Consider the following 23,861-nt stretch of genomic DNA (forward strand, 5'->3'; position numbering starts at 1 on the left):
CATGCATAATTGATGAAATTTTATGAGCTTTTTTTTCATATTGATGCTGAAAATGTTACCAGAGGGTCTCGCTATCTTCTCTACATAATGTATCACAATGCTTCAGCTTCAGCAGCATGTCTGAAGCATTAGATTTACTAAGAAATCTAAGAAACAGCACTGGTGAGGCAATTACATTGTCTAATGATAAGGATGCTTGGCCTCTCCTGTTCAGTGCTTTAGCTACTAGGTCCATGGCAGGCTATTAAATGAATAATGCAAATGCAGAGCCAGGATTGAAAGGAAGTCAGATGTGCTTTGAACCAAATAAATTCTCAGTAAAGCACTGGAAAGGCATTGCCAAGCAATTACTAGGTACATGGTAAGGCAGTTCTCTCCACCATTACCTTTCAGCCATCTCACTACACTAGCAACTGAGGTGACCCCAGAAGAATTGTAGGAGACTGACATAATTTTTAGCTCCAATGATTCCTTGCACTGTCAAGATGCAAGAAATCCAAGATGCTTTGCACTTACAGATTTACTGACCAAAGTAATTTTCCCTTCAGTGACATATGCCTAGAACTGCATCTTCTTGCCACCTTATCAGTATCAGCAACCCTTCTGACAGCCTGATGACTTAAAGGCAATTACTAACTGCACTAAAGAGCAACACAGAATTAATTTGTTAGCTTAAGAGCTTAAACATGCTCTGAACACTTTATTAGAGAAAGATGGTATAATTATTTGATTTGCTTGTTCACTTTGCTGCTTAAATATTTGTCATCTGTGTATTTGTTTAAAAATATAAGGCTATGCCATGGAAAGAAACCCTGTCTTTTAACCTTTTCCTCAATGTTGCAGTGGTGGACATCTCTGGGGGGAGATGAATTGAGCAGACATGGTTAAGAGACTCTTCAAAGAGGGGCAGGCAGGGTGAGTGGGGAGAGAGAGGCAGCCAGTCCAGCAATCAGGAATCTGAGAGCCACAGATAGGAGCAGAGCTGAAGGATGGACAGCAGTGGTGATCAGAAGAAAAAGATTTCATAGGTATACAGAGAGGCATCTGTGCAGCTCAGCTTAAGCCAGTAAACTTGTTGGCAAGGAGGGACAAGCATGGGGAAGCTCCACCATGCAAGGATATAGTGGACAACGACTTGTGTGCACATATTGCACTTGAAGGCTTGAAATCACAGAACTATTTATTCTGTATTTAAGGAGTTATTTTGGTGAGATGGATTATTTTTGAGTTCTGGCATTTCTGGTGCCATTGGTGCCTTTGAGAGTAGGATCTATTTCTGTTTCAGAGTTCTCTCTGTAGCAGCATCCTCTAAAATGGAAGTTCTTAGGACATTCCTCCTAGAATGATAGAGGTGAGATGCATTTAGTTTTAATGATTTTGCAGTTTTCATAAGAGTGCTGACTCTAGTAGGGATACTGCAGTTTGCAGCATGCTTTTTTGTTGTTGTTGTTGTTGGGTTTTTTTGGCTGTTGTTTTTTTTATATGAATTTGCCACAATCTGTTTCTGATTGACATATCTTTGACCCAGAAGGTAATGAAATAAAGGCTTCCCTGTCACAAAAGACCTAAGCACTAAGGTTTTGCATAGGATGTTTTTTCAGGCCTTCTAAATTTTCTTGTTGACAACATGATAATATTTGTGACTGCAGTATCTGTAGACTAATGAATTCAGATATTTGCCCTGGTACCACATGTATGAAGTGTGTATGTGTGTGCAAGTACAGAAGTGGATGCTAGGAAGGACTGGTGTGAGTAAGGAGACACACAGCTAGTCCAACTATATCAGCATCAATAGGACTGAAGGCAGAAGAAGGACTGATACAAGAAGATAAAAGCATGGATTTGTGTGAAAACTATAACAGGCTAAGTGAATGCTACCAATATTACCCTGACTTGGCCCTACTAATTTCCTGTGGAATTCATGGCATAAGGAAACACATACAGACATAGACAAATGTATAGAGCATAAAAATAAGGGATTGTTTTTTTGTTGTTTCTTCGTTGAAAAATATTAGATGTTACCTATTGAATATCTGTGGCAAAGTAGTCACCACAGGGCAGTCTCATGCTCAGTCTTAAGCACTTGTTTAACAAGTGGTTCCCACAATGCTTGCTTTTGGGTAAGAATCTTGATCTGACTGATCCATCAAGGTGCTCTAAAGGTAAAACTGACGGTGAGTGCAGGGCTGAAACATGTACTCTGTGTTCTACGAGGATAGGGAGTATCCTGTGATATCTTTTCTGCATCACTGTCACTCTCTGTTCTTTCACTGGCCATGGCTTTGCAAGAAGGATGTCTTAACTCTACAGCATTTTTGTGGAATTTGTATTCTTCATGTACAGCTTGCTGTGGAGATCAGCTTTTCTTGGTGAGGGGATTAACAGATCACCAATAGTAGAGAAATCTCAAATGTTAGGGGAGACTGAGTCCACTTATTCTTCAGGACTTCATGATTGATCATTGTGGTTCAAGACCCTCCAGGATGAGATTGAAGCTCCTAGGATGAAATCGAATGATTTCAAATAGTAAGGTGAGTTCCTCAAATAGTAAGGCTAGAGGCAGTCACATAATACACATTGGCTTTGAACAATATATTAAATGTCATAAGATTAGGTTTAGTAATACTAAAGAGCAGTGCTCAAGAGAAGAAAATGTTTAAGGCAGAGAACCTGAAAGATGAAGAAATAGAAAAATAGGTAAGACAGCAGATTCCTATTGTTGATAAATAGCAGTTTGATGTTATTTTAGAGGAACAGAGTTGTCATTAATATGGTCTCTGACTTTCTCTCCAGAAACTTGCTCGGTCCTTCAAACTCCATATTCAGATCTCCCAAAGTCTGCAGGTTAAAACTCCTCTAATAACTGCCTTCCTTACTTGCAGTGATGTTTACACTGCACACATAGGCACAATCATTTGTGGACTCTTTTGTTTTGTTTCGTTTCTTTTTGCTTTGCTGAGGAAGGGGTTTCAGGTAGATAACTTAAACCAAAAGCATTTTCCAAATTCCCTTTCTGGAAAGTTTCTCAGCTTTCCCCGTTGATAAGTGTCAGTTTAGGAACAAACTGTTGTCCCAGTACTGGTGCTCAACATCTTAGATTTAGGAGCTGGAATTCATCTGTCTTAAGCTATTTAGAAAGTTAAATGTTTTAAGATTTGTCTTTAGACCCCTTTCTATAACCCAGGGTCCTTCAGAGTGCAGGGTTGCATTTCACTTAGGGATGATTTTACAGCTGGGGAACCTGTCTCCTGTCATTGACTAGAGAAAGATGTAGATGAGAAGTCACTTAGTAAGTCCCTGGGCTAAGCTACAATTACCTGATCTGAAGCTTTCCTCATTAATTGCATTCATATGAGTAACCCTTAAAGTAACATTCAGATTCATAACAGTATTTTTATGCAATAAATACAGACAATTGTTTTCGTATCCAGGCAGCCAGAGCAGTAGAATCATCAGCAAATAATTCATCAGTTTCACACGAAAAAATTCAACAGTATGTTGTATACAAAAAAACCCAAACCAAACCAAAACAAAACCCAAGCTTCTTTCCAGATAATGACCAGCTGTCATCAGAGAAAAAAATGGACTTTACTCTCATTTCCAAGGGATGAAATCTGGGTCTGCTGGGGTTTTTGTTTTCACTGTGCTTTTTAAAAAGACTTAGGAAACATTTGTTCTCATGACACAATCTCCTTCATTAAACCAGCATGCGCATGGCTCAGTCTCAGAGTATGAAGCATGCGCAGATCACATCATCCTTCATGAGAGTGGCTAGGACAGTGGTTCCCACCCACAGGGTCATGCACTACTGCCTGTATTCCAGACTTTTCCTACTGATGCTTGCTACTCTACCTCTCCTTGGGACAGTGGTTTCACTTATTTTTGCCTCCTTACATTAGATAAAATATTATCCCTAACTTCTGGTGTAATCCCAGTAACTGAAGGGATTCAAATGCACCCCAAATATGCTATTGGAATTGTCGAGTAATTTCCTTGACTAGCTTGAATACATTTCCATTGGTTGTCTGCAGTCTATTGCATCCTCTCCCTTGTGGTGGAATAAAAATTTTCTCAAAGTTTTTGTCTTTGTTGTCCCAGTATGAGAACTCCTTAATTCTGTGGTCAATATTGACGACCACCAAGGAAGGAAGGCAGAAGTGCAGACAGTTTGTCTTGAAAATTTCCTGAGTACAGAACAATTCACCTCTCAGACTGTGCTCCCCAAGAGCAATGGGAATTATTTTGGAAAATCTGAGGGATGAATTGGGTGGCTGAATACATAAGAGATGGATGCCTTCAGCAGCAGATATTTTAACTTTGCTCAGAATAAAGAGTGGGAACCACTGCACTAGAAATACTTCTCCAGAAACAGTCATGCAAGGAAATAATGCAGTTACATCCCACCATGCAAACCAGATACTCTCCTCTCTGGGCTTTGCCTATTATTGAAGTTTCATAAACAAATGGTACATGTATGAGAAGAAGAAGAATGAATTAATGCTAACAGTGAATCAAACACAGCTCTCTTCCATGCATTTACTATTATCACCTAACACAGAGGTGCAATAATCAAGAATGAGGACAGCCATGAATCCTGCCCTGAATACATTCAGCTGACCTCAGAGATCATGTGTTTTCTTAATGTAAAACAGAAAATTTTGCTTTTCCGAGGTACTTCTGAACTTTCATCAGTCAGCTTTACCTTATAAGAAAATCAAGTAACATTGTTTTCTAAACTGATGAACTCAAAATTAGGTTCAGTCTCAAAATAATTGACTGTAACTTCTAAACAAATAATGTGCTCACTTGAAAAGTACTATGCACCCTGAATCTTGAGGTGTAAACTTGCAAGTTCCTGATGTCTGAGGAGGAAAACATCCCCTTCAAGCCAACCAACTTTCACACTTTTTGGTTGTGTATGTCCTTATTGGTATTTAATTGTAGGCATAACTCTTAACCCAAACTCACCTACCATCCAGATTAATTGCCCAGAAACATGAAGACTAACTTTGCTCAACTTTGATGTTCTTCAGAAAGAGCCCTCAAGCCCACTAAAGGCATTTTTTTCTCAGCCTCTCTTTTCATCCACACTTTCTAAAGTGATTGGAAATGGGTTAAAAAAAAAAAAAAAAGTCACACAAACCCATGGGAAGAAAAATCTAAGTTCTCCAAATTCAATTCTTTGTGAAAACAGAATAGATATTTTTCACCAACAGATACATCCAGCAACATAGGAAGAAACAATATGAATGTTGACCCACTATATGTTGCAGTGAATGTAGCTCCATTTATCAACTACTAGAAAGTTAAACCAAACTGCAAAATCAATGTCTCTTGACTGGTTTGCATGGGCCAATTATCCAGTGAAAAATCAGAGTGTTTCAGTAGCAATTGTTCCAAAATTGAAGAGCTGAGTTGTGTGCTGGTGATTTCATGTTTGTGGAATGAAGTGGGAATGAGAACAATGAGCTAGGGGTGAATGATAGGAAAATATCTGTGTGAGACAGAATAAAATGCTTAACAATTCAGTCAAAATATTAGTATTTCTGAAAATGTAGTCTTTCAGATTCCTGAAATATTTTTATCTTTCTTTGCAGGAAGATAAGAGTTCTTGCCCCACATCTTAGGTCACAGTTCACCACAGTATTTCAGTAGGTCTCTAACTTTATCCAGATGTTCAAAAGAATCAACTTGTTTTCCATTTGCTGAAACAGAACCTGTTAATACACATGCAGAGATGTTGTTCCACTGAACTCAAATGCAAAGTGAGTTGTATGAATTTGTGTTGGCAAGATTGGGACTGAATAAAGAATGGTACTTAGCTCTTCTAGTATCTTTTTCTCACAGTATATTTCTAAATGATTTTCAGAGTAGGCAAGTATCATTCCCATTCTAAAAAAACAGAGAATAGTACTTGTTTCTAAGCAGATCATTGGCAGAGCCAGGATAGATCCCATGTTTTCTGAACAGCAGAACAGTGAATATCTGCAAGGTCATGCAAGTTTCTTTTAAGGTTTAAATAACTTTTCGCTCTTATCCCCCCCTTATTTTTTATGGTGATTGGATGAACTACTTCAGTAAAACAGAAAGTGCAGGCAGAGAATGGCATGCAAGAAATATGAAAAGAGTAAGGCTCAATTGTTACTTGAATGTATATACCTAAGTTTTCTTGTGAGGCTTGATCCAAAGAATGACTCCCTACTAATCATGACATTACTGTAAAGTGAAGAAAAGTTATTAAGATGAGACGTTAATGGTTACCCATGAAAAGCTCTATGAAAAAAATGGGAACAGCCTTTCATTTGTAGTTAATGGAGTGTGCAGATCAGAGTGGCTTTTTACCCCTTCCTGTTTTGGGCAGACGCATTAAGAAGAAATGCTGAGAGTGGAATTATCTACCTTGCAAATATGATTTTATTTTCATTATGCTGTTAGTACTGGCAATACAAAAATGCACCACATTATATGCATTTGTTCATACTAACATAATAGGAAAGACTAGTAGCAATTCTGGCACTGAAAAAATTTTAACCAACTTTTTAAAGGCAGAGAAATATTATTTAGTTTTGAGAAATAAGGAAACAGAGATGAGTGTCTTTTTACAATCCCATAATAATAGATCTAAGAATGAAAATGTTCTCCTGATGTCAGGTTCTATAGCTGCACAATGCTGATAAAGAGCAAGATACTTTTGGTAATGTGTCTGCACACGGAAGTGATTCAAAACTCATACACTAACAGTGCTGAAAAATCAGGCCCACGATAACTTTCTCAAACATAGACATAAAAAGTCAGTTCAAAATAAATAATTTGTCCATCCAGCAAAAGTCCATCTTAGAGGCTGGGAAAACTAGGTCAATCACCCAACATTCACTCCAGCAGAAATGATATATTAATATATCTTTCTCACACACCTTGATTCTTGGGAGCTGAACAGATGAAAAGGCTTTGCAATACATTCAGAAGAGCAATTGCTATCTCAGATTTCATGAGCTGGTAGTTTAAGATATTGATTAAGGAAGAAAAAGCCTGTGGCATGTCTCGTATTAAGTCAGTAAACTCCCCACCATCAAGCAATAAATAGTACACTTCCCAGCTCCTCCTCTTTTGGGGCAGAATAGAAGACATGTAGGGAAATAGCTGTTCCTAGCAGAGCAGCACCACGTGTACCATTTCACTGCTTACAGGAGCCAGGCTGCTGTCTAGCTCAGGGGGACTCCAAGATGCTTTTCATCATATCTCTCATCTTCACAGTTTTAGTTTAAAGGGAGCTTCAGTACAGCCTCGGACTGCTGGCAACCTTTAATTGGCTTTCTACCATCCCAAGTCTTTCCCTGAACCCTTGCCTTGGGGATCCAGCTTCTGACTCTTCTTCACTGTTTTCTTCCCTGGGTTTTTCCCAAATGGTCTAAGAACAAGGAGCTGCATCTAGCAGTGACTTTGTTGTGATGTCAGCTTCTACTTCCAAGGAGAAATCCTAGAAGGATCTGTCCCATAGTTCAGCACTTCTAATGTAGAATTTCTAAGAGCTTTTGCATCACAGAATAGAAGCCCTGCCACTGAAACCACCACCCATCCTCAAATTTTCCCACAGCCAAGCCTCATTTTTAGTTTATTAACTAGTCAAACTTTCTGACTCTTCTGGGAAGGTGTTGGATCAATTCTGTCTCCTTTATTAACACCTGTTCAGAAAGTGCAGTTTATTACCAGAACTTTGCCATTAAGAGCTTAACTAATGCAAGAACCTGGAGACTGAGGGTGCTTGTAGGCTGTTCTCTCCACTAGGACCATTATTGCTCATTTATTTCAACACAGCTTTAAATGCAAATTGAAGTGGAGTACTAGTAATACTTTCTGCACCAAATTGCTGTACAAGGAATAGGATTTTTTTAAATTATCTGGTCTTTAAATAAGAGTTTTATGAGGAGTTTTATGAGAGATGGGAGATGTGACTGTCAAAACAACCAGATTTTATAGCTCAGTCCCATGTCTACTGAAGTCAGTAGATGCTCCCACAAACACCATCATTTTTCTGTTTACCTGCACAATTTTGCAACCCCTTTACTGAATGCCTGTTTCCACAAACACATTCCTGCTAACAGGAATTCTCCAATGCAGGTTTCCTGAGGGTTATAACATACGTAACAACATAAAAGCAAGATATATCCAGATAGAACTAGGAGCCTTGGGATTACAGTTTTAAAGATTTTGAGCTGTGAGTCATACTTTGCAGTCTTTACTCCTGTGCTTCAACATAAAATGGCTTCTTCTACAGGCCTGAAAGATGCAGTAACTCAGAAGCATCTCCATTAAGTATTCTGTCATTGAACAGGTGCAGCAACTTCTCCAGGGGAGCTGTGACCAACACCAAACTGCAGCATTCATTCATTTTCCTAATTTTTTACTGCTGCTGCATCTGAGTCAGAACACATTTTTTGCTCAAGGTATGGAGTTACAGCTCTTAACTCTCTTCTACATATTAAAGACCAAAATTCAGCTGCTGTCAACTCTGGAGATGGCTAAAATTATTGGATTATCTCATGATGAGGGTGTCTGGAATAGGAAGTAATCTTTTCCCAATAATTCAGCACTACAACTCTTGCCTAGATCATATGAAAAATTTGTGATAGGTTTTTCTTTTGTTAAAGGAGGTTTGCAGCCCCAAAAATCATAGGAGAACAAGTCTGAGCCTGTTTTTTTCAGCTTCCTCTATTGCAGCTGTCACGTGCTGCATGAAATGTTTAAAAAAGAAAAAGAAATAAAAGATAACTTTTCATCAGGACCAGGGCTGCACTCTGACTAACAGTTTCCAAAGTTTGCTACAATTCTTACTCTTTTTCACTGCACTATAAATGAGGATGCAAATGGAAATAGCTTCAGCGTGAGTCCGTGGAACTATTTATCCTTTAATTGCTATTGACTTTCATTTATAGCATTCATTTATATGAATGTCACCCTATTCATTTATAGGGTGACACATTTATAGCAATTTAGCTTTAAGTAGTTCACATTTTTGACCTAAGAGGTTGAATTATTTTATGTGATTTTGAATCTGCAGCTTAGCTGGAGTGCATAAATATATCATTTACGTTTCTAACCTTGCAGGGTGACTGGCAACGGTGTCTCTGTTGAATTCTTCAGTAACTGGGCATCATTAGGATAGATGATTCCTTTGTTCTATTTCCTTGTAAATTCCCCAAAGAGACTGGGAGCTTTCCCATCTGTTTCAGCAGGAGTGGGACCAAGGCCTCAAACCTAATGTAACTTTTTTAGTCCTGCCAGAGAGATGGACTATCCTACTGATCTGTTTTAGCCATCCTTCCGAGTATTTATCATAAAGAAATCTTTACACATGGTGAATTCTGCAGATTTGATCCCTTACACAGCAATATTGCTCTATACAGGACTGACAAACAATAACATGAAGCAGAACTATAAATTCACTCCAGAATAACCTGGATGCTAAGCCTTGGCTCTGTACCATGTATTAGGAGAAATATAGACTGCAATTAATTATAATGAACAGTAAAGCTGTTTACATACAATCAGCAAGCAACACTGTATTTGTACAGTTAGCATTTTAGCTGTGCTGTTAAATTGGAAAAAAAAAGCAAGCAATTAGGAACTGAATTGGTTAATAATCTTCAGTGACTACCTGTGATGTTAGTACCATGGTTAGGTTCACAGCCCGTGTATCCACAAAGAACCATTTAACCTGCATCCTCTAATAATATATTAAAAAAGGCTTTAATAATGGCAGTTACATACCTGGCAGTACCATCCAATTGCTCTTTCCTTTTATAGAAGAGAGGAAGCATTACAAGAAAGCAAGGAGAGAAAAAATTCAGCAGATTTTTTAAACAGACATTTTGAATCTGTTGTTGTTACTGGCTTGCACCTCTTTGGTTCTGAGACCAAAAATGACAGCAGAATAAAAGCTACATTTTCGACTAGCCACAAAGCAAAGACAGTGCTATAGGTTCCTGAAATCAGTCTGTGCTACTTAAACTGGAAGTCTAGTTTTTTGTGACAAGTGATCTTCCTTGCCCTCTCTCCGACCTATTAAATTTCAAGTCAAATCTGAATAACAGAAGAATATACAATGAAAAAGCTTGAAATCCCAGTAGTGATGCTAGACTCCAGGCAAGGTCTAAGTTATTCTCTGAAAAAAACAACTGAGGTCAAGAAACCTCCTAGAACTTAATTTATAATGGCTAATGAGGGAATAGATAGAGACTGAAAAAGGACAAAGGAAAGGAAAGTACTGAGCCTTAATTAAATACCTGTGATGTTTTTCTTAGAGATTTCCTCTTTGACCGAAGTGAACTATATTCTAAAGTAATATATTGTGAATAAAGCAAAGAAAGAGTTAGTATTTTTTATTTGCCCTTCATAAAGGCAGAAGTCTGAAATGTTTTGAGCAACAGCTGGATCTGCAGTGAGCACAACTTACATGTGGAGACCTCTGCTTGAGCTGAGTAGTTCAAGGGCATTATTTGTCAGAATGAGGCATTACAGCAAGTCCAGAATGAAAGTTTGAATTACTTGGGTAACTAATGCCCATTATTAGCAGCTGGTAGTCTGCAGTTAAAAGTCTTGGCTTTCACTGGGCCAACATTTTAAAATGTTAAGAACTCAGGGAGAGGAAAGTGTCTGGTAGATAAGCAAGAAAAGTGAGAATCAGACAGGCTTATATCCACAGACATATGTGTGTTTGTTAAGTCTCAATTAAGTCTTTAATTATGGAATTCTTTCCACTGAACTCAGAAGCAGTGACTGAAAAAAATCATGACCCCAACTGCCATAAAAAGTTTCCTTCAGTTCCTAGTTGCAGTGGTACGCAGTTTTAAACATGCTTGGGCTGTCCTTCACTGAATTTTACCCCTGAGCAACTACTGTTGCCAAAACCAAAGCATTTAACAAGCGTTAATTATGTTTACATGCCATGGCAACCTCTGTGAACAACACAGTTCTCAGGGCAGTTGAGTTGAAGACAGAAAAGTAAGAATTTTCATCATAGCCCGTATTGACACAACAACATCACAAGGGGTGCAAGAAATACAGACACTTAACACACTAAAATTTTATCAGGATTGAAATTACAGGAGGGAGAAATTGAGATTGCCAGGGCAATAAACTCCAGAGTCTTACAAAGGGCAACTGTCAGTAAAGCAGACTTCTACTTTATTAAATGCCAACGGGAGAGTTACTGATGGAGCTATCCATGTGCCCCATATCCCACCTGGGGAAGGGAGAATAAATTTCCTCTTTTCATCATATTTGAAAATTTGTGAAAATCAGGTAAAGTTCTGAATGGATGGTCCCACTCAAATGGATGTCCACGTGAAGACCAGTGATGAGGGGAGTTCCTCTAGGGCTGGCATTGGTGCCAGTGCTGTTTAACATCTTTGTTGGTGACACAGAGAGTGGATCTGAGCACACTCACAGAAGGTCACTGTTGATGCCAAGCTGTGTGGTGTGGCTGACACACTGGAGGGAGGACATCCAGAGGGACCTTGAAGGGCTTGAGGTTTGCCATTGCCAACCTCATGAAGTTCAACAAGGCCAAGTACAAGGTCCTGTACCAGGGTCATGGCACTCCTGAGCACAAATACAGCTGGGGTGGGGAATGGTTTGGGAACAGCCCTGAGGAGAAGACTTGGGACTCCTGGTGGATGAGAAGCTCGCCAAGAGAAGTTCACCAAAAGCTAGCAATGTACACTTGCAGACCAGAAAACCAACCATGTCCTGGGCTGCATTAAAAGGAGCATGGCCAGCAGGCTGAGGGAGATGATAATAACCCTCTGCTCTGCCATTGTGAGATGCCATTTGGAGTGCTGTGTCTATTTCAATGGCCCTTAACACAGGAAGGATATGAAGCTCTTGGAGCAAGTCCTGACAAGGGTCACAATGATGATCAGCTTGTTGGAGCACCTCCCCTCTGAATACAGGCTGAGAGAGTTTGGCTAATTCAGCCTTGAGAAGGGAGGGCTCTAAGGAGACCTTATAGAGGCCTTAAAGTACCTGAAGAGGCTACAAGAAACTGGGGAGGGACTTTTTACAAGGGCATGTAGTGACAGGACAAGGGGTAATGATTTAAAGCTGGAAGAAGGTAGATTTAGGTTAGATATTAAGAAGAAATTCTTTAATGTGAGGGTGACAGTACACTGGCCCAGACTGCCCAGGGAGGTTGTGCCTGTCCCTTCCCTGGAAGTGTTAAAAGCCAGGCTGGATAGGGATTTGAGAAACCTGGTCCTCTGGAAGGTGTCCCTGCCTATGCAGGTGGGGTGGAACTAAATGATCTTTAAAGTTCCTTCCAACCAAAACCATTCCATGATTCCATCAAATGGATCCAGAAGACAAAAAACATGTTTTTCAGTCTCAGCCAGGAACTTGGTTAAATGTCAACACTGCTGCCTACAAAAGCCTCATTGATCCATTCAACTCTGTGTTTGCTGTCCTGACTTATACCTTGCAGAAAATTATGATGGTAATTATGAGGTAGACAATGCACTTACCTGAAAAATGGAAATGATACAATTGATTCATAAAACCTCCAGGTAGCAACTAGATCAATCCTGTTGGGGTTTGTAGCATAGTATCTCCAAGCAGCCTGAATTACAAGGGAGGAAATAATTAGTGTTAGGTAAAGCTATTCCCAAGGCTGATGGCAGCCAGATTGTTCCAAAGAACACAATGATGCACCTGAGTCACTATCTGGAAATTAATTACTAATCAGCCGTGCCAAATGAGTGGCACAATACAGCAATATTCTTGGCACTGGGTTATGATCTAGGAGGGCTATTAAAGGAGACAGGAGAGAAGAGAGAACCACTAACACCAACATTTGACAAAATTGGATTTATTCTTCTGTCTGGTATGTCTAAAAGAGCTTCAAGCACTGCTGGATTGGCCCAGTATTTCTGAAAGAGCTTGATCTAGCTTACTATTAATGTACCAACGAAGGGAATTTTGCTGAGCACTTTCTATTGCAGCATTTAAATCCAATCAAAATTCTCTAAGCATATACCTTAAAACCACTGTAGCTAAATCAGCTACCTACTAAGTGGAAATACTTTAATTTAAAAGGTGAATTCAATTTACCACTCATGCCTGCAGCTCCTTCTACTTGCTAAGTAGTGTTTTTAATGAGAACAGCATAATATGCCACTCAGCCTGTTTCTCCTGAGGATTGGTTTGATACTGAGCAGCCCTGAGCACCAACATTTCCATCTGGTGTCACAGAAACTTTTGCTGTCCCTCTGTGGAAATGCTGCCATTTACCTCATCACCATCAGGTGTGCTCCACAGCTACTAAGAGTAACTCCAGTCAAATTTGTCAGCCCCTAGATTAGTAGTTTCAAAGCTTAATTTTCTGAATTTGTAACAAAGATGATAAATGATGTCCAAACAAGCTAAGGGCTCTCTTCCCACTGAATCCTCTGTTAGTCTGTGAAATACAGAGTGTGTATTGGTTTTTACCAATTTCACATACTGTTTATTTTATTTGTTTTGATTCAAACTGTTACTGTCTATGGTGTTGCTACTACTGCTGTTTTCATATCAGTAACAACATGACTTTGCACTCTCTCAAGGGAACTCACTAAAAGTGGATTTTGCAAAGATTATATTTTCTACAGCTTGTTTTCTATAATTTTGTTGCTCTGATGCAGAAGTTGTTTGGTTTCCAGAAGCTAGCAGATGAGACCTTTTCTCCTAAAGATACAGTTCTTCTGAAAGATATGCTGGGAATTGAAAGATTCCTCAAAAATTGCAAAGGCCAGTGGATTATTTAGCTCAAAGTGAAAAAAACCTGGCACATTTACAAACACAGCTTCTCACCTCCTGCAATGGGAAATGAGGATTTGGGCATGGGGGAAGCAGTGGCCCTTCTTAACATGATGTAGCAGTCTTCATACACAACACTTTCTCAATAAAGATTTAAGTGGCAGCAAACCTGAATGAGTTCAGCTGCTGGCTTTCTTCTTTTCTCAAAATGCTTTTGACGATGCTGCTCCTGGACCTTCAGTGCCAGCCCTGAACCCAAAATGCCCTGAAAGCATAGAGTGATGCAAGATTTTAGACATTTCTTACTCAGAAAAAAAAAAAAAAAATCAATGAGAGGAATCAGGTCTGTAGGTAGAGATGAATATGGCTGCATAGGACTTTTGAGCAGTACAACACTGCTCTGCTCATAAAACATGAGTGTCATGATCCTTTCAAGGACCACAGGCCACATCAAATTATTCATAAGGCCTACAGGCTTATTGAATGTCTACACATTTCCACGCTGGAGGTGTCCAGATGGTGTATTTATTCTCCACTCCAGGTAGAGTGAAACTGTGCTTGTATGATAAAAAAGCTACACTAACCATAATCTGTATGTGGGTGTGGGGAACTTCCCATCCTCCCTGAAATTCTAGATTAGTGCTGGACTGCACCCAACAGAGGAGGCAGAAGGTACTTACTGCAGGAAGAGCAAAGAAGGAGACTCCAATGAGAGAGAATGTAGCTGCAATCAGCCGGCCCTCCCATGTTTTGGGGGTCTTGTCACCATAACCAATGGTAGCCAGGGTGATCTGTGGGCACAGAATCCCACAGATTATTTAGGTTGGAAGAGACCTCCAAGTTCATCCAGTCCAACCTTTGACCAACACCATAATCTAACTACTCAACCAAATGACCAGAACTTCCCACAAGACAAACAAAGCCAATAATTCTGCTTTACCTATGTAATTCACTTAGTTTTATGAGTGCTCATGCACAGCTTCTTAAAACAGGAACCTGATGATGGGGCAACCAAATTTTTTTATGGCATCACAGTCCAGAGGCACTGCACAAGGGAGAACAGATAAATCCATCTTAAAGTAGATGCCTCTCTAGCATGTTCACAGACTGAGTCTCCTGCCCACCACCAATTCACAGTTAGGAATGGGACTTGACTGTTTACAACTAGCAGATCTTTAGCAAACAACCAGGGCTACCTGCCCTGAAGTCTTAGTTTCTATTAAAAAAAAGTTGACTGTGAAAACTTGCTTCTTTTCTGCACAACTGCTCATTTCCAGCTGTGTACCTTTTCCTATTGGTGCATTCCTACCTAAATATCTTGGATAACTAAAGTATGAAAATATCCAGGCATTCTATGCAACACCTGAGACCTCTTGATTAATTTTGGTGAGGAAAGATCTAGCCATTTATGAGTGAACTTCAGTAAATAAAAAAAAAAAGGCTGCTGAATTTTAGTCTCAGAATGATATAGACACTTCTACTATTGGTAGCAAAGCAAAACAAATTCTGTCTACCAGGTGACAGGAATATATTATGATCAAATTACCACTGACACAAACCACCACAGAAGAGACCCGAACAGATGTATCAAAGGTCCTTCTCTCTCAGTAACCTACCACCTATTATCTCAGTGATAATGAAAGAAGTATTGACTTATCCTTCCAGAGACATTTTTAACTTGCTAAATTTCATCCCATTAACAATTATCCAATCTTCAACACATCTAGATCCTTCTGCAAAGCCTCTTGGACCTCAAGACACACAACAGCTTCTCCCAGTTTGGTCACCTCTGGTGTAGCTCTCACAGGCAGGATACTACTCTCATAAGTTAGGTCTCCCATAGGCATAGGCAGAGCAGTTACACCCAAAGAAACACTCCTCTAAAAGCAAATTTTTTTGGAAGCCTAGAGTACAGACTGATTTCTGAAAGCCTTGTTTAAGCACCTAAGGGACTTTGATTGAAAATCAACAGGGATGTAAGTTCTGTTAATTGGTTGTAGGGGCATCCTTACTTTGTCAATGTTATGCCAGTAAAATTCTCCTCACCCAATTTCAGCAGCATTTGTACTGCAATCCTTAACATCAATACTTGATCTCTTCTTGGATATAGCTTTTAAGAAAGGGATAAGGTATTTTTTGAGTCACTTACCAGTCCCCACCACAGTGCATCTGCATAGGTTTCAAACTCTTCCTTCATCTCTACCCCATTAGCATCCTTTTCAGGAACATCTTTTTCAACCAGATAAACAAGAAATGAAGATAGGATGAGTGTCAGGAACCCAATGTACCAAGCAGTGATGAGCTCCTGCAAAAAAAGCAGATGAACAACAGAGGGGCTGAAAACACGGTGGCAGAATAAACATCAAGAGACGAGAGAAACACTGAGGATACCAGCAGGGCTGTCACTGCTGGCTTTGTCACACACTATGACCAGCCCACCTCAGTATTTCCTGGGAAATAATGCAGAGAATTACAAGAACTAGGCCTTACAAGTCATCTTCCTTGGGAATAGTTTGAAGGAATCTGAAGTTGTAGTTCTGTGCAAAACTGGGTTAAGGGGCTAGCTGCACACATGGCAAAGGGGGATGCAGGGATCTGTCCCTGACCTTGACCCTTCCCATTGCTGCTGCCCTTGGGCTTGCTCAGCTTTGGCAGGAAAATCAACAGATCTCCCCTCTCCCTTCTTCCAGAGAGCCAAGGCTGCAGGGTGCAGTTTCTTTTCTTTAGACATGTCAAAGCAGGGTCTGAGGTGGGATTTCACCATCAACTGATGCAGTAAGAACAGACCTTCATCTGTGTGAAAACCAGACTAAAGTTCCTTGTTTTAGAGGGAGCAGCTACAAGGGGGTGTGTGGTTAATCCCATTGAGGAGGTATACGCAGCAACCCAAGTTCAAATCCCCCAAATGTCTGCAAAAAGAATAAACTCTTTTCGTGAAGGTCTTGATAAGTGGGAAAAAAAAAAAAATCAATATATTCAATATTCCTTTTGGTTTTGGATAACTGAATATATCTGAGTATTTTGAAAATTTCATAACTGAGTTTTGAAACAAGTCAGCTTTCTTTGCTGATTTCTTGTGTGCAGCCACAGAAGCAAATGTTTTGGCTAGCAAATTATCAAAGTTGTTTCATTACTGTCTCCAGTGAAATAAACTTCTTGCAATCCTTTCTTATCTCCCACAGCCAGCTGAGGTCCAAAGGGTGGTAGCAGGGAAGCACACAAAGAACATGTGCATGAAATCCCATACAACGAAGCTTTAAAGAATTTCAAACAACCTCTGGCACAAAGATTTCTTCCATAATCTCAGTTTCCTGAGAAACATTTTTAACATAAATGTTTATGTGCCACCTGCCTTGTAGAAACTTTATATGGGAAAGAAACAGAAGTTGGTATGAAATGAAGCAGGCTGGGTATCCCTATCAGCCCCTATAAAGAAACAAAGTCTAATTATATTGTGACAGCTGGCATTTTAATTTTCAAAAACCCCTAAAATGTCAGGAATGTCATCCATGGCTTAGAAAAAGCAGTATCTAGCACAGAGTATATGCAATTTTTCTCCACCTTGTGAAGATGAGAAATGTCATCTAGAAGATTTTTATGCAGATAGTTTTTACTTGTAATTATGTTTGGTGAAAACACAAGACCACAACCTATCTGTCTGGTGTGAGACAGGATGTGTCTGACTACAGCATCAAGTTAGACTGAACAAAGATGATTCTGACTGTCTGTTCACACTGCCTGCATCTTTGTATTGCTTGACCCAATCTTCTGAAGAGAAATTATAACAGCATCTCCTTCTGAAGCCACATTTCTGCTAACCAGTCTTTCTCCATCCCTCTGGAGTCCTTCTCCATCTGTTGATCAGACATCTCTGAGAAGCAACTGCAAACATGTTGCAAATAAGAGGCACTTCTGTCATTGATTTCAACATACTTCACCATTAAAGGGATGTCCATGCTCTCGTTCAGTGTAAAGGCAAAATTTCAGTTGCAAGGAGTGTGAGAATGTGTGAGAATCAACACTCTGTCTCACCACTTCTTAGCACCACTATTGAGTATTGAAGAGTCAAACCAGGGGTAGAAATGGTTAAGAGAACAGAAGAGGGAATAAAGCCAAAAGGACAAAACTATTGCTTGGCTTATTAGACGTAATTCCAAGGTGATGTCGTAACTGTGCATTCCCACTCTTACCCTTGAGCATCTCTCCCCCAAGACCCAGATAAGATTTGCAAGCTCCTCACTTACTTTGCTATGTGCACAAATGGCTGATCCCAAAAGTTTCCATGTCCCGCCCCGCCTGTCCATTCGGAGCATCCGTAGGATCTGAAGGAAGCGGAGGCTTCTGAGAGATGTGGCCAGAACATTGCCCTGGTTCCCAACAGCCACCACAGGCACCGAAGCAATCAGCACAAAGATATCTGCAAGGCAAAAAGAACAAAGCCTGCCAACAACAGTGGCCCCATCACCTGCTCCTTAATCCCATCTGGTTGTGCTGCAAATTTCCCTAGGCAAATTTTAAAGCTGCCTGAAAATGCTTTCTCCTACCAATTATACAGATCTCTGCACCTGTCACACAGTCAGTATCATGCACAGACAGAACCCACAAGAAAGCCCAGTAATCTATTCACAGACCAATGCACTAGACTTGAGACACTGAGATAGCTTAAGAATGGACAGAAATAGTTTCCAAATGAGGACAGAAAAACAACCTTATATTCATCTGTCCTACAGGAACACCACAGTGCAGAGGTCAGAAAATAAGAATTTATTTTCTGATAGTGCTCTTTTTACTCTTTTTTTCCCATTAAAATCTCAAAACCAGTACTACTTTTTTTTAAAGTGTTTAACAAGGCCGATTTGCTGATCATTAGAGAGGTTTGAAATGCAAATCCCATTACTTCTTCTTCCTTTATTTCTTTTTCTTTCTTTTCCTTGTTCCCCCTGCTTTTTCATTATATACGTAGGCAACAAAAAAATGTGGCACCAAAAGTCTTCAAACATTCTCTGGGCATTCAGTATTTAAATTATCTTTGTATTGTATTTCCAGACAAAAAGAGTGGCACTGGATGGATTTCAATTGTTCTAAGAGTGGCACTGGATGGATTTCAATTGTTCTCAAAACAAACTTGTGCTGGTGGCAAGCAAGAAATGATATTAATAAATCCAGTGGGATCTTCTCTGTTCTTTACCCAGATATGAATGAAGATTCATTCTTAGAAGCGAGCTGACAATTTTACTGGGAAGGCATGAGACAGCATCAATCCCACAGTACTCCCTACTGCCTTCACAGTGCTAATAGAAGCAGAAGAAGCATTTGCACAGCTGTAGCACCCAAAGGAGCACTGCTAATTGAAGACAGCACAGACACATGAAGAAAATCTGTTCCAATTTGTCTACCATTTAGACCCACACAATGAAAAAAAAAAATAAGAGGGAGAAGGAAAAGGGCAGCATGTATTCACAGAACTGCAGCATCACAGCTCCCCAGAGTGCTATGTGCTGTGCAAATAAAAACCATCAAAACAAATGAGGGAGTCCTGGAAGCACTGCACAAATGTGGATATACATGAGAGGTGCTCAGGGCAGAGCAGGCTCCTCCATGTTGACTGGTTGGTTTGTGGACATGATGGGGAGATTTCAGAGTGGACTGAAACATGAAGAATGAGCAGCTTTATGACAGTTGTAGGCAATGGCTTCGAAGCTTGAGAAATAATATGGGTAAAATCACAAAGATACTTGATACTTGTTTGCAAATGCAGACCAACATTACAAAGGCAAAACACAACATTTGAATAAGAAAGAGGGCTGAGAAAGAAGGCTCAGTATTGAGATCTGAAGTGGTTTGAAAATTCAAAGTATATTTTGGGATGAGCCTAAGAAAAATGCAATGGGAGTCAGGACAATAAAAATGTATTTGAAGAGTAGAAATACCCATTTTTTTTTCTCACTGAGCATCCATCCAGAAGTTTCTAAAATGAACTGTTATTACCAGGTACTTCAATATAACTACTCCAAACAGGACATAGCTCCTAGCACAAAAGGCATATCTGATTTCAGTGCTCTTTGCACTGCCATTTCTTGCAGAAGCTCTCAAGTGGGTTTCGAAGGAAAAAGATGTAACAGGGAAAACAGTAGAGGAGAGCATGTGCTTACCCAGCATGCACAAAGGCTTCCTGGCAAATTTGAGTCTCCCCCTCCATCCTTTGTAGCGACAGCAACACCCAGCAGCCCAGATTCTTAAGGCAAACTCTGCTCCAAAGATGAAAATGGCAAAAGTTTCCTGTATCAAAGACACCAACTACATTGTCAGACTTACAACAAGTTTTATAATAACTCTGGACACAAGTATATAGCTGAAGGAAAGAGATGAGGAGGAAGTGTTGGGTAATGTGTGTGCGAGAGAGGAGGGAAAAGTGAGGAGGAGAATACAGGTTGATGAAAGAGGCAAGGCAAAGGAGGACACAGCTTTACAACCTGCTCTGCAGAAAAGATGTGCCCATGTTGAGGGTTAAACCTGAAGTGCTTACCCTGCCTTGATGGAAGGGTGGTTACTTCACAAAAAAACCTCCTGTTTCAGAGTAAATGAGAAGACATTTGTGAGTGGTGACTGCACAGTCCCCACTGAACTCTGTACCCACACCCTAGGGTTACCGTACCCACCATCAGCTCATACGTGCAGCTGTATCTGGAGAGACAGGGACAGGAAAAAATGTATTCATCCAGTCATATATTATCCCTTTAAATTTTCCATAAAGAATGGGATTTCCCACTGTGCTTAAGAGCTCTTCTAAGCATGGAAAGGGAATGGGAGGGAGACAGAGGTTCCAAGGTGCTCAGTGGAGACAGACAAAGGGCAGCATGGGGCACACAGTCACCTTTCCTCTCTGTGAACAGCTGGCAAAGAGGAAAGGGGATTTTCCATGATGCTCATCTCCACAGCTGCTGGGCACTTCTGAAAACCACCGATAGGCACATAAAAGCAAGAACAAGAGAAGGAAAAATAACCTCAGGGTTTTTTTTTTTAAATAAGGAAAGATGGTCTAAGAAGGGTAACAGGGACCAGAAGTAAGTTTCCCATTCCCTAGGGAATCAGGGTGTTTTCCTACAGGTCATTTTGAGAAGGAACATGCAAGCAGAATTCACCTTTTATTACTTTTGGCATTTAGTTCTTGCTTGAATTTACATTTCTCTGGGGGTACAAGGGGAAATGGAAATTGAGATCCCAGAACTACTCTTGCTTTGCATTTTCCCTAGGGATACTTTTCTGCAAGGCCACGTTAAGTGGGAGGTTGCATTCTCTGCTTCATGACAACTATGGGAGCAGAGGAAATACTTTGTTAGGGTCATTTTCATAAAAAGATAAATATGCCATGCTTAGACTTAGCAAGGGGTTTTCCTATTTTATATATGCTTCTTCTGCCAAATGGGAGACCTACAAGAATACAATCTTGAGCATGAATTCCAGCATTTATAAAATAAACATTCTGGAAACACAGAGAAAGGAATATATTTCTAGCAAATACATTTTCTCACATGGATAGTAGCTGGAGTCACTGCTAGCAATAATTTCAGTTTTTACGCCCAAGCACGAGTCCAATTCTGATGACCTCCCTTGAAAGAAATGCTGGGACTGGTAGAACACAAAAGAAAAAAAAAAAAGTTTAAAAATGTGCTCAGGTCTGGCATGGTCAACAGGAAATGTATTGGTACTTTGATGGGGGAACTGTTAGGAAAATGCTTAAAAGCCACTACTTAGAAGCCTGGAGATAGTATTTTTTCTTCTCTCCTTACTTCCCTTTTGCTCAGCTGGTGTTGACATTGGTCTGAGAATTCTCCAGTACTAATGTGCAGTCATTGCTGCAGAACCAACAGAAGAAATCTTATTGCATGCAGAGCTGGGAATAAGATTCCTTCCCTGCTGATGGGGTTGATTTCAACTCAAGGACATCACAAGGGTGATGAAACAGCCAGTTTACTTACCAGCAAGAGAAGCCAGTCTCCTGAAACAGTTTCATACTCCTTGAAAGTTGTCAGGACAGCTAAGATCAAACACCCCAAGACAATCAGAAACCTGGAATAAATAAAAGAAAAAAACACAATATTGTTACCCCTCTCTGTATCTGCACTGTAAATGCAGCCTATAAGAATCCTGTGTGGAGACCTTCAGGGGATGGCTACTTCCCATCAGCAGCAAGGTTTGCTCTCATGAAGACCAAGGGATGTCATCCTGGACATGGGGGGATGGCAAGATCCTAAATCAGAATGTTCCTGGGACAGGCATGCATTAACTAACTTATCTGCATTCTTCAGGAAGAAATGGATGATGCTGCATTTTGGGAAAGAGTTGTATGGCATGGTAGAGGACTATAATGCTCCAGGGGTCTGTTCCAAGCTATGTGCTGTGTGCTTCACAAAATGGCAGTGCAGTTACTGTGGAATAAACCTACTTGGCACATCCTGAGACCTGAGAAACAGTAAACGCTTCAATACAATGCAGCACCAGACAAACCCTCTCTTGAAAACTTCTCTGCATCTAGTTTTTCTTTCCCTTTTTGCACTCATTTCTGTACACATGAAAAGATAAAAAGGCTTGAAAAAGAAACAACAGAGTGTAAATTTCTGCTCTCCAACAAATGCTGTGTGTTATAAATCACTGCCCCTGTGCTATTGTCTGTCTGTGAGGCTCCAGAACAGAGAGATCTGAAAGAAAATTTAACTCCCACTGTTGATAAATCCAATTCAGTTCTTTCTGAAGTCACACTGATCTGCTTTGTAAAACTATTCCCAGGTTCAAGCTATTCAAATTCTTTTATGCATAAAGAGGTAAGAAAAATGAAGGAAGTCTTGTAAGTGATTACTGCAAAGCAGAGCTGGGGGAACTCTTATTCTAGTACTTCATGTACCCAAATCTTGCGCATTTTTATATGCTCTCAAAGCCTGAGCCACAGCAACAGAGGGGCAGGTGGCCATGGAATAAACAAATTGGATGAATGACTCCATAAAAGCTCCAGCTCCCTTGCTTTCATAGCTAGGGTACGTCAAAGAAATGATCAGCATTAGATAATGAAATCATCCAGGAGAAAAAGCTTGTTAAGAATCAAAGTGGGTTTAGTGTGTGCTACCTGTTTTGAATCTCAATCTGATAGCTAAAGTGTGATTTCATTGCTTGCTGAATAAAACTCTAATGTGTTTCCTGGCTGAAATAAACAGTCCAGAGCTTGTAGTGTGTAGGCAGTGAACAAGGACCGCAGGGAAGCGGTTCAGGGACACACATCCCTCTAGCTTGTCTTTGGGTTTTGTTTCCTTCATGTGCACAGAAATCTTGGGCTAAGGGAGCATGTTCTGAGAACCTGCACAACATTTTTGCAGCTAGGGTGAAAGAAGAGACATGAGCGTCAGATGGCACTTGCTACCTTTTGGGATTTTCCTCCAAACAGCATCAACTGGCAACCTCCATGCAGGGGGCAGGCAACAGTGAAACACTTCACAGCAAATCCTGACTGATTACTTTGGTATGGCTTTCCCAATATCAGCTATTCAGAGTGAAGTTTCCTATGCCAAGAAAACTTCATTTTAAACAAGATTAGAACATAAATAAATGTGTTTGCTCATTCTAAATAATTCTGGATTTCCTTGACAAGTTTGACTTCCCACACATGAGCCATGCTCTAGATCAGGGTTTATGTAGTTGGTTGGAAACATCCTCTGTCTTTTACCATCCATCTATTGTAACCACACTCCCATTGCTCAAGACATTTGGAAGTTAATTTAGCAGTTCTGTGATGTACCTGCCATGTCCTCAGCCTTCCTTTGTCACACTCATTCCTTGCTGTCCCCACTTTGCAATTATGAAGCAATTCACTGGTTCCCACAACCCACAATCCAGCCACACTGCAACTCTTATGAGCAAACTGGTGAGAACTCAAGCAAGACAATATATTTTCCTTCAGTTAGCTGTAAGCCACCTATGATCTGAAACATTACAGTAATTACAGTGGTACCAACCATCATTAATTCTCAATTTAAAGCCTTCAGATACTTCTACTTGATGCTTTGCATTATAGACATTTCATT

The 23,861-nt window shown here is 40.1% G+C and overlaps 1 protein-coding gene across 1 annotated transcript in view; it reads right to left on the bottom strand.

Annotated features, from left to right (window-relative positions):
- Window positions 1-23,861, bottom strand: part of KCNQ3 (potassium voltage-gated channel subfamily Q member 3) — a 189,727-nt gene that overhangs the window by 11,738 nt on the left and 154,128 nt on the right. Inside the window, exons 2-9 of the mRNA XM_030445250.1 lie at window positions 21,768-21,858; window positions 19,941-20,067; window positions 18,033-18,205; window positions 15,938-16,093; window positions 14,469-14,579; window positions 13,958-14,053; window positions 12,519-12,613; window positions 9,769-9,795 (exon numbers count right to left, since the gene is read on the bottom strand). Coding sequence (XP_030301110.1) covers window positions 9,769-9,795; window positions 12,519-12,613; window positions 13,958-14,053; window positions 14,469-14,579; window positions 15,938-16,093; window positions 18,033-18,205; window positions 19,941-20,067; window positions 21,768-21,858 — 876 coding nt within the window. The remainder of the gene's footprint in view (window positions 1-9,768; window positions 9,796-12,518; window positions 12,614-13,957; window positions 14,054-14,468; window positions 14,580-15,937; window positions 16,094-18,032; window positions 18,206-19,940; window positions 20,068-21,767; window positions 21,859-23,861) is intronic.

The sequence above is a fragment of the Calypte anna genome, chromosome 2 (genome assembly GCF_003957555.1).
Source record: "Calypte anna isolate BGI_N300 chromosome 2, bCalAnn1_v1.p, whole genome shotgun sequence".
NCBI classification, from domain to species: Eukaryota; Metazoa; Chordata; class Aves; order Apodiformes; family Trochilidae; genus Calypte; species Calypte anna.